Source organism: Oncorhynchus tshawytscha, linkage group LG14, assembly GCF_018296145.1.
Source record: "Oncorhynchus tshawytscha isolate Ot180627B linkage group LG14, Otsh_v2.0, whole genome shotgun sequence".
NCBI lineage: Eukaryota > Metazoa > Chordata > Actinopteri > Salmoniformes > Salmonidae > Oncorhynchus > Oncorhynchus tshawytscha.
In genome coordinates, this window is record NC_056442.1 from 4,150,847 (window position 1) to 4,162,354 (window position 11,508).

The 11,508-nt window shown below is 46.2% G+C and overlaps 1 protein-coding gene across 3 annotated transcripts; it reads left to right on the forward strand.

The window, feature by feature from the left end:
- Positions 1-390: 390 nt before the first annotated feature.
- Positions 391-5,920, forward strand: LOC112266398 (endophilin-B1-like). Of its 3 annotated transcripts, XM_042296867.1 has the most exons (6): positions 391-586; positions 665-759; positions 2,352-2,435; positions 2,616-2,729; positions 2,823-2,923; positions 2,999-5,920. In XM_042296867.1, the coding sequence occupies exons 3-6, from the start codon at positions 2,403-2,405 to the stop codon at positions 3,225-3,227; spliced, it is 477 nt and encodes a 158-aa protein (XP_042152801.1). In that variant the 5' UTR covers positions 391-586; positions 665-759; positions 2,352-2,402; the 3' UTR covers positions 3,228-5,920. The 3 variants fall into 3 exon arrangements, 2 of the variants coding, with proteins under 2 accessions (XP_042152801.1, XP_024299604.2); XR_006078764.1 differs by having other exon boundaries at positions 391-759; positions 3,400-5,920; XM_024443836.2 differs by having other exon boundaries at positions 391-759.
- The last annotated feature ends 5,588 nt before the right edge of the window (positions 5,921-11,508 follow it).

Sequence of the window (11,508 nt, forward strand, 5' to 3'; positions counted from 1 at the left end):
CTAACCCTGGTTAGTTTTTGTGTGTGTGTGTGTGTGTGTGTGTAAGCGGAGGGATTTTAACCTCTAGCCCCTGATCTCTGAACCCTTTTAGGAGTACGTTTAGGGGACTTGTTGTATAAGGGTCTGGATTGGAGCACCCCTGAGAGGCCAACCCCCCACGAGCTGCTGAGTGAAAACATGATGGACGCTGCTCTGGAACTGGGGCGACACACACCCTACGGTACACACACACACACCCTACGGTACACACACACCCCCTACGGTACACACACATGTACATCCTATGATACATACACACGCTACGGTACACACACACGCTACGGTACGCACACCCTACGATATACATACACGCTACGGTACACACACACTATGGTACACACACACACACTATGGTACACACACACACACTATGGTTAGAGACTGGACATGTGTATATATGTGTGTGTGTGTAAGTAGTACTCTGATTAAGTGTGGGGAGTTGGAGAGGCAGATCGGGGTGGCAAACAAGAAGCTGATCCAGAGTACAGACATCAACTTCCTGTCTCCTCTACGGAGGTTTACTGACCAGGAATACACAGTCATACAGGTACACACACCACATCACAACACACACACACTATTATAACACAAATACACTCTGACAACTGCGTGTGTGTGTGTGTAGAATGAGCGCAGGCAGCTAGTGGGAATAAGCGGCTAGATCTGGACATTGCGAAGGCCAGACTGAGAAAGGCACAGGAAGCAGACAGCGAGGCCCGGGTGAGAACACACATACTGCTGACCTCATACAGCTGACATACTGCTGACCTCATACTGCTGACCTCGTACTGCTGACCACATACTGCTGACCTCATACAGCTGAAATACTGCTGACCTCATACTGCTGACCTCGTACTGCTGACCACATACTGCTGACCTCATACAGCTGAAATACTGCTGACCTCATACTGCTGACCTCATACTGCTGACCACATACTGCTGACCACATACTGCTGACCTCATACTACTGACCACATACTGCTGACGACATACTGCTGACCTCATACTGCTGACTGCTGACCTCATACTGCCCACCACATACTGCTGATCTCATACTGCTGACCACATACTGCTGACCACATACTGCTGACCTCATACTACTGACCACATACTGCTGACCACATACTGCTGACCCCATACTGCTGACCACATACTGCTGACCTCATACAGCTGACATACTGCTGACCTCATACTACTGACCACATACTGCTGACGACATACTGCTGACATACTGCTGACCTCATACTGCTGACTACTGACCTCATACTGCTGACTGCTGACCACATACTGCCCACCACATACTGCTGATCTCATACTGCTGACCACATACTGCTGACCACATACTGCTGACCTCATACTGCTGACCACATACTGCTGACCACATACTGCTGACCTCATACTGCTGACCTCATACTGCTGACCACATACTGCTGACTACATACTGCTGACTACATACTGCTGACTACATACTGCTGACCACATACTACTGACCTCATACTGCTGACCTCATACTGCCCACCACATACTGCCCACCACATACTGCTGACCACATACTGCTGACCTCCTACTGCTGACCACATACTGCTGACCTCATACTGCTGACCTCATACTACTGACCACATACTGCTGACGACATACTGCTGACATACTGCTGACCTCATACTGCTGACTGCTGACCACATACTGCCCACCACATACTGCTGATCTCATACTGCTGACCACATACTGCTGACCACATACTGCCCACCACATACTGCTGACCACATACTGCTGACCTCATACAGCTGACATACTGCTGACCACATACTGCTGACCACATACTGCTGACCTCATACTGCTCACCACATACTGCCCACCACATACTGCCCACCACATACTGCCCACCACATACTGCCCACCACATACTGCTGACCTCCTACTGCTGACCTCCTACTGCTGACCTCCTACTGCTGACCACATACTGCTGACCTCATACATTTTATTAATTTTTTTAATAAAAAAAAAAAAGAGAACTCAGTTTTTTCCATAGCCTTCACTGGCTTTCATGCGATTTAAATGTGAGCTTGTCCTAGGTGTCAGGCTGGATGACAGTTGCTATCCATTGGACCTACTCAGACTTAACGAAGGGTCAGTGGTGGCTTGAAAGATTTATGTGTAGTTGGGTCAGGAGAGGTGTGCCTTAGGTTTCCAAGAGTGTCAACAATGCACAGCATCAAAAGTCAATTCTCATCACTCTCTCATTCTCTCCCTCTGTTTTCTCTCTCTCTCTCTCTCTGTCTGTCTCTCTCTCTCTCTCTCTTTCTCTCTCTCAGGGTCTAAATGCTAACCCATTAGGAGAGGAGTATGTAGCTCATGTCTCCTACATGTTCAGCTTCCTACGAGTCAGATGGCTGAAGGTCAGTCCTCACATATACACATGCACACTCCCACACACACTTGTTTTAACATCAGGTAGTAGAAACCAGTAAGACTGAACGATATGATGAAAATGGACTAGCAGTTTTCTCATTGGTTGGTCCTGTTCCTGTATGTCTTCTCATTGATTGATCCTATGTATCTCTATCCAATGCTGTCAGATGTGGGCCCAGGAAGTCTCTCAGGCAGAGATGGAGCTGAGTATCTCTCAGTGTGTGTTTGACCGACAGTCAGAGATCACCAGACTACTGCTGGAGGGAATCAACACTACACATGTATGTACCAACACGCACACACACACACATTCACATAGACTGGTATTAACACAGACACCTGCTCACTCTCTCGTTCTACCCTGTCTGTTGCAGGCTGCCCATTTGAGAAGCCTGTCTGACTTTGTAGAAGCCCAGGGTAGCTACTACGCTCAGTGTTACCAGCTCACACAGGACCTACACACCCAACTGGCCTGGTGTGTATCTCTGTGTGTGTGTATCTGTGTGAGTGTGTGTGTGTGTTAACCGCTTTTTGTTTTCTCTCATTGTAGCTCTCCCCCTCTGATCTGCTACAATAACAACTGGCACTTAGAAACTAACCAACCCTCCACAGGTAACCTGCCCGTAGCAACCATTCAGCCCCTAGCAACCTGTGACTCTTCAACAACCATCCAGGCAACTAGCCAACCTGTAGCAGCCAACCAGGCAACTAGCCAACCCCTATCAAGCAACCAGGCAAACAGCCAACCCTTAGCAACCAGGCAAACAGCCAACCCTTAGCAACCAACCAGGCAGCCAATGAGTCCTCAAAAACCAAGAATTCCTCGACAAACAACCAGACAAGCAGCCAAATCTTAGCAACCACTGGATCCTCTACAACCAACTAGTTTAGATTAGTTTATTGACAAAAATCACATATCAAGGTCAGACTTATTTCATTTTGATTTGCTAGGCCTCGACAATCATCCAGGAAACCAGCCAACCCCTAGAAATCAACCAGGCAACCAGCCAACCTCTACAAACCAACCAGGCAACCAGCCAATCCCTACAAACCATCCAGGCAACCAATGAGTCCCCAACAACCAATGTGTCCTCATCAACCAACCAGGCAACAAACCAACCCTTAGCAACTAACCAGCCATTGACAACCAACCAGGCAACCAGTCAATCCCTAGCAACCAACCAGGCACCCAGTCAATCCTTAGCAAACATTGAGTCCTCACCAATCAACGAGTCCCCGACAAACAACCAAGCAACCAGCCAAGCCTTGACAACCAACCAGCCAACCATTAGCAACCAATGAGTCCTCAACCACCAACCAGGTAACTAACCAACCCTTACAAACCAACCAGGCCAGCAATGACTTCCCAATAACCAATGAGTCCTCAACAACCAACCAGGCAACCAGCCAACCCTTAATGACTCACCAGTCCTCGACAACTAACCAGGCAATCAACCAATCCTTAGCAACTAACCAGGTCCCCAGCCAACCATTTACAACCAGCTGGGAATCTTTCAAACCCTTAGCAACCAATGACTCATCAACAACCAACGAGTTCTCAATAACCAACCAGACAACTAGCCCAACCCTTAGCCACCAACAGAGCAACCAACCAGACAACCAATGTGTTCTCAACAACTAATGAGTCCTCGACCACCAACCAGGTAACTAACCAGCCCTCGACAACCAATCAGGTAACCAACCAATCTCTAGCAACCTACCGGACAAACAACCAACCCTTAGCAACCAATGAGTCGTCAACAAACAACGAGAACTTGACAAACAACCAGCCAACCCTTGACATCCAACCAGGCAACCCCTACAAATCAACCAGGCAACCAATGAGTCCCGAACAACCAATGTATCCTCATCAACCAACCAGGCAACAAACCAACCCTTAGCAACTAACCAGCCCTTGACAACCAACCAGGCAACCAGTCAATCCCTAGCAACCAACCAGGCACCCAGCCAATACTTAGCAACCGCTGAGTCCTCACGAATCAACAAGTCCTCGAGAAACAACCAAGCAACCAGCCAACTCTTGACAATCAACCAGGCAACTAGCCAACCGTTAGCTACCAATGAGTCCTCAACCACGTAACTAACCAAGCCAGCAATGACTTCCCAATAACCAACGAGTCCACAACAACCAATCAGGTCCAATCTCTAGCAACCAATGAGTCGTCAACAAACAATGAGAACTCAACCACAAACCCGGTAACCAACCAACCCTTATAAACCAACCAGGCAACAGACAGCCCTTGATAAGCCACCAGGAAACCATCAAACCCTTAGCAGCCAATGATTTCTCAGCAATCAACGAGTCCTCGACAACCAAGGAGAACGTGACAAACAACCAACTCTCAACAACCAACCAGCCCTTAGAAACCAGCCAGAGAACCAGTCAGCCTGCAGGTGGTCCTGTAGCTGACTGAACAATCTGACTGTGGAACTGTCTGTATGAAAAGCGTGCGTTTATATTGTGGGTTTGAGTTGTGAACAGCTCCTCTCTGCCAAAACATCAGCTACCATGGCTAGGTCCTAAATGAAGGCTCTGACCTAAAATAGTGCACTAGGGAAAATAGGGTGTCACTTCGGATTGGTCCAATGTCTCAGTCGTAGTGGTGAAGGGCAACACAGCTATAGGGGCCGTCTATAAACCGTAGCAGGCTTGTATTGACCATTCACCAGTGTTGTTGTTGGACCCAGCAGGACACACACATACGGGCTAATCCAGGAAGAGTAAGAGGACATGCTACTATGGAGTCATCAGTGGTAGGGAAGTCTTAGATGTTGATATCTACTGTCCTGTCATAACCTGTGTGTCTATCGGAGCATCCATGTACTCTTTAAGGGAGTTACGTATTGTCGTGGCAGAATCAGAATTATTTAGGTAACATTTATAAATAAAATGTTTTATTTATTTTATTTCATGCTTATGTGAGATATGTCATTAGAATGTCTATTTTTGGATAATACTGGTTGCAGTTCTCTGTTCTCTGTCAGGGTTCAGTTACTTGGGCCGCAGAGAGGGGAGAGGTCAAGCTTGTCTTCATATCTTTTAAACCATGTGAAGGGGTGATTGAGGGGGAACCAATTATCTCTTGGCTCCACAATGTCTGTGTGCCAGTCACTGTGTCTCCGTGAGCTTGTCCGGAATGGGAGTGTCTAAAATGACAATTGCTATATATCCTAATGTCTTGGTACTATGTTGTACCAAGAACGAGAAGTAGAACCTCGTTTTAGGAGAGCAAACTGAACGATAATTTATAGCTAATGCTGTCTGGCTATGGGATACTCCTCTCTCATGTAAAGTCTTCCTGTGTAATGTCCCTAAGATCTGTTATTCATCATGTGAGTTGAGATGGGTGTGTCTTGGCTATAAATGATACTAAGAACTGTTTTGTAAGCACTCTCAGAGAATTCATTTATATACACTGAATTGATCTGAGAGTCACAGGGTTGTGATGGAGCTCATATAATTAAAGATGGACTTTATTATAACTCTGACTTGTGTGTGGTTTGCTCTCATGATTTGGTAAATACAGGAAATTTCCACTACAGTATCCAGACCTGAATGTATGTATATGGTGGTGGTCTACAGTATGTGCAGGTTTAGATGTATGTAGGTTACTGTATATGGGGGTGTAGATCTATATGGTTGGTGTAGACTGTCTATTTGGAGGAACACTGACAGCTGTGTTTACGTGATGTATTGTGTCGTCTGAAAACAGTTTGTGTGATCAAGAGAGGTGACATTTTGTTGCATATGTAATACATGTGTGTGTGACCCTTCACCTCTATAGGTTGAGGTCATTTTCCATACGGCAACATGTCGCGCTTATTCCATAGTATTAAACATACACACAGCCTTGAAAATAGTCCCACCAGGCTAAACCGTGTAAATGTTTCTGTCTACAGATGTTTTCAATTGACCCTGCCTGACAGGACAGCTATAAACCCACACGCGCACGACAGCCCCGCCTCGATCTGCTGGTGCTGAGGTCTACGTGGTTACTCTGGGTTACTGGGACACAGAACACACACACATTAACTATTGAGGGTTTGACTTCCATGTGTCTGAACCTGTCAGGGTTGTCTCAGTGACATGTTTTATTATTAACTCTGACCATATTAGATCATCTGGAATTATTTAGAATCATATTAAACTGATAATGAGGCTCTGGTGCAGTGTGATGTTTATCAGAGCTCTGAATCTATGGCTGCTGTGTGTGTGAGTGTGTGTGTGTGTGTGTGTGTGTGTGTGTGTGCGCACACCCGCCCTCTCAGCTGAGGGCCTGTATCAGAGCCAAATGAGAAGTCGGAGTCTTAAATCCGTCCATGGCTGTCGTTATTCCTGGGCTTCCTGTGGCGTTCCCGGTCATAATAACTGTTTCCTGTGACTATGGAATATTTCACCTGTCTGTCAGAGAGAGGTCTCCTGGTGAGATGTTTTCTGGACATCCTGTGTGGCTGAGGAAATATGAACTCCAGATCTGCCCTTGCCCACACACACAAACACGCACACACACAAACGGACAAAGCTTTACTTAGTACGCTGTTTGGGGATATTACATTTTATAGTATGCAAACTTTCAAAAAAATTCTAAATCGCTTGTTGTACAGTTAGTCAATTGTAAATACTTTTATTCAGCTATATGTAGGTGAGAATTCTGGTTTGGTATCGGAGATCATTTTCGAAACAACAGTTGCATACTCCTCACGGTCTTCTACAACATGAGCAGACCTGTGGCGAGGTAAACCTTATCTGGAAGTCCTTGGTCATAGTTTCCACGTCTCCATTGAGGGACCTGTCTTTGGTACACGTACTGCTGAGGAAGGGGGACACAGTCAGGTATGTACACACTGTCACGGCCGTTGTTGGTGGAAGAAGGTGAAGACCAATGCGCAGCAAATGTCCATCTAAAGAAATGAACACTGAACAAAAACAACAAAGTGAATGAACGAAACAGTTCTGTCTGGTGCAAAAACAAACACTCAACAGAAAACAATCACCCACAACTCAAAGGGGAAAACAGGCTGCCTAAGTATGGTTCTCAATCAGGGACAACGATTGACAGCTGCCTCTGATTGAGAACCATACCAGGCCAAATCATAGAAAAAAGAACATAGACTGCCCACCCCAACTCACGCCCTGACCATACTAAAACAAAGACATCACAAAGGAACTAAGGTCAGAACGTGACACACACACACATACAACACACACATTCTTATTGGACCATGCAGGAAGAGTGACAGCATGACGTCACCAAAACATTCCCATCTAAAATAGTAGTGAGTGCATATATTTAATACTCTTTATGTACTGGTCCCCCTTGGGAATTGAGCCGGACAACCCTGGTGTTGCAAGTGCCATGCACTACCAGCTGAGCGATATTTATTGATTTCTACAAAATCAATAAAACAGTCCAGCCCAAAAATGAAACTTATCAAATCGTCTTGTTTTTAACCTTGACTTTTTAATGACGTGTCTCTTGTACACGTGCTGCTTAACTGATGTGTGTATATAAGGAGGGGGTCTGAGCCTCATAAAGTGTATCATATCTGAACAGGTATTGTTTCAGAATGAGGGGTGCTGTAGCTCTGCTTGTGTTGCTGTTCTGTCTGTCTGTCTGTCTGGACTCAGGAGGAGAGTGGAGGGTGTTCTGTCTGTCTGGGGCATGGACTCAGGAGGAGAGTGGAGGGTGTTCTGTCTGTCTGGGTCATGGACTCAGGAGGAGAGAGGAGGGTGTTCTGTCTGTCTGGGGCATGGACTCAGGAGAAGAGTGGAGGGTGTTCTGTCTGTCTGGGTCATGGACTCAGGAGGAGAGTGGAGGGTGTTCTGTCTGTCTGGGTCATGGACTCAGGAGGAGAGTGGAGGGTGTTCTGTCTGTCTGGGGCATGGACTCAGGAGGAGAGTGGAGGGGTCAGAGAGAGTGACATCACTCAACAGGGACACAGTGCAGGGAGAGAGAGCTGAGGGAGCGAAGCTACAGAGACGACCAATGAACAGACCACCACCCCTGACATCTGGACCGAGATGAAGGAGCTGAGAGACATGGTTTTCCAGCGGCTAATAGGGATCCTAATAAATACCCCACAAAAATGGATCATATCAAATCAAATTTATTTATATAGCCCTTCGTACATCAGCTGATATCTCAAAGTGCTGTACAGAAACCCAGCCTAAAACCCCAAACAGCAAGCAATGCAGGTGTAGAAGCACGGTGGATATCTTTGGATAACTGGTGTCACGTGTGTCCTTAACCCTGGAGGCCAGACTGAGAGCCAGTGAGAGAGAGCTGATCACCACCACGAACAAGGTTCAGGGAATGGAAGGAGAGAACATGGGTATGTAAGAAATGGTTGTTGTTTCTGTGTCTTGTACTATATGTGCAAGCAAATACATCAACATACAATTATTACAAATGATTCCGATATCATTCGAGCCCCGGAGGCCAGACTGAGAGCCAGCGAGAGAGAACTGACCACCACTAGGAAAGATGTTCAGGAACTGCAGAGACAGAACACAGGTAATGACAGGAAGGGATGTTCTGTTTTTTATATGTGGAAATAAATATGTAAAAATACAATTATTTGAATATCCTTCTAACCCTGGAGGCCAGACTGTAAGGTGGAGGAGCTGATGACAGAGAGATTTGTTTTAAAACTTCTATGGAGCTGAAGAGAGGTTTCAAGTAAAACAAATGTGCACCTCACTAACAGTCATTCAGGATTCAGAATCAGTCATTGAGAGAGGAGTTATGTTTGACATGATTGTTGATGTCTAAGGCCTGTCTCTCTGTTGTTGTTCTGATATACATATAAAAACAAGTATGTGGACACCCTTTCAAATTTGTGGATTCTGCTATTTTAGCCACACCTGTTGCTGACAAGTGAATAAAATCGAGCACACAGCCATGCAATCTTCATAGACAAACATTGGCAGTAGAATGGCCTTACTGAAGAGCTCAGTGACTTTCAACGTGGCACCGTCATGGGATGCCACCTTTCCAACAAGTCAGTTCGTCAAATTTCTGCGCTGCTAGAGCTGCCCCGGTCAACTCTAAGTGCTGTTATTGTGAAGTGGAAACGCCTAGGAGCAACAACGGCTCAGCCGCAAAGTGGTAGGCCACACAAGCTCATAGAACGGGACCACCGAGTGCTGAAGCGCTTTGCATGTACAAATCGTCTGTCCTTGGTTGCAACACTCACTATTGAGTTCCAAACTGCCTCTGGAAGCAACGTCAGCACAATAACTGTTGGTCGGGAGCTTTATGAAATGGGTTGCCATGGCCCAGCAGCCGCACACAAGCCTAAGACCACCATGCGCAATGCCAAGCGTAGGCTGGGGTGGTGTAAAGCTTGCTGCCATTGGACTCTGGAGCAGTGGAAATACGTTCTCTGGAGTGATGAATCACGCTTCACCATCTGCCAGTCCGACAAACAAATCTGGCTTTGGCGGATGCCAGGAGAATGCTACCTGTCTGAGTGCATAGTGCCAACTGTAAAGTTTGGTGGGGGAGGAATGATAGTCTGGGCCTGTTTTTCATGGTTCGGTCTAGGCCCCATAGTTCCAGTGAAGGAAAATCTTAACACTACAGCATACAATGACACTAGACGATTCTGTGTATTCAACTTTGTGGCAACAGTTTGGGGAAGGCCCTTTCCTGTTTCAGCATGACAATGCCCCCGTGCACAAAGCGAGGTCCATACAGAAATGGTTTGTCGAGATTGGTGTGGAATAACTTGACTGGCCTGCCCAGAGCCCAGACCTCAACCATATCGAACACCTTTGGGATGAATTGGAACGCCGACTATGAGCCAGGCATAATCGCCCGACATCAGTGCCCGACCTCTCTAATGCTCTTGTGGCTGAATGGAAGCAATGTTCCAACATCTAGTGGAAACTCCATATTAATGCACATGATTTTGGATTGAGATATTCGACGGTGTCCACATACGGTGTCCACATACTTTTGGTCATGTAGTGTACATCATCTAAAGGACAGAACAAAGTGAATTCTCTCTAACTGGGACAGTGTTTCCTCTCCTGTGTTCACAGACAGACCAAAGGTAGCTTTCTCTGCTGGTTTGACTGATTCAGGATCTGTAGGCCCATTCAATACTGAAACCACACTGGTATACTCCAGGGTCCTCACCAACATCGGCAAGGCCTACAGCCCGATTACAGGTAACCTTCACCGAGTGACAGCCGGGAGATACCTGTTTCTGTCTGTCCTTCCGTGTGCCCGAGTTAAAGTGGAGAAAAGTAAAGAGTTGACCCCTCTCTACTTGTCCTCTGCTGCAGATGCCTTCACAGCACCAGTGTCTACTACATCCGAGTCACTGCTTCTCATACTGCGAGTTGAGAGTACATGGGTATATCCATGTCCAAGAATGGGCAGAGCATCATGTACAGTCATGGGAATAATGCTGGAGGTTATGAGACACTGTCTAATGGACTCAGCCTAGAGCTGGAGGAAGGAGATGTGGTGTACATGCGTCTCCCTTTAGGGAACAGGCTCGTTGACAGCAGAGAAAATCGCAACACCTTTCAGTGGCTTCCTGCTCTTCACTGTGTGAGAACATCATGGATGCTGTCATGGTCTAATATGAGCCAAAATAGCTCCTCTTACTTCTATCAATAAAAACGTCTTGAAAACAAGTAGAATCGTGCATCTTTTGTAAAGTACTGATCCAAAGACCGAAGGGTCGTCATTATGGTTCAGGTGTTTGCAGTAAAGGACAAAACATAAAAAACTATGCTAAAACATTTAAATATCTTCGTTTACATTCTGCTATTTTGTTAAACCTGCTACACATACTCTCCAATGTGTTAATAGTATGTTGTACGGTTAGTCACTTGTAAATACTGTTAGTGAGCTGTATGTAGGAGAGAATTCTGGTTCAGTTTGTTGTAGATCATTTCCTAAACAACAGTTGCAGCCTTCTCACGGTCTTATACAACACGGACTGAGCTGACCTGCTTGCGAGGCGAGTCTTATCAGAATGCCCCTGGCTATAGTTTCCATTTCTCTGTTGAGTGACCTGTCT

Coding starts and splice junctions, on each gene's coding strand:
- LOC112266398 (XM_024443836.2), top strand. CDS start 2,403: ATGTTCAGCTTCCTACGAGTCAGATGGCTGAAG. Junction 2,436..2,615: donor TACGAGTCAGATGGCTGAAG/GTCAGTCCTCAC, acceptor CAATGCTGTCAG/ATGTGGGCCCAGGAAGTCTC. Junction 2,924..2,998: donor CTACACACCCAACTGGCCTG/GTGTGTATCTCT, acceptor CTCTCATTGTAG/CTCTCCCCCTCTGATCTGCT.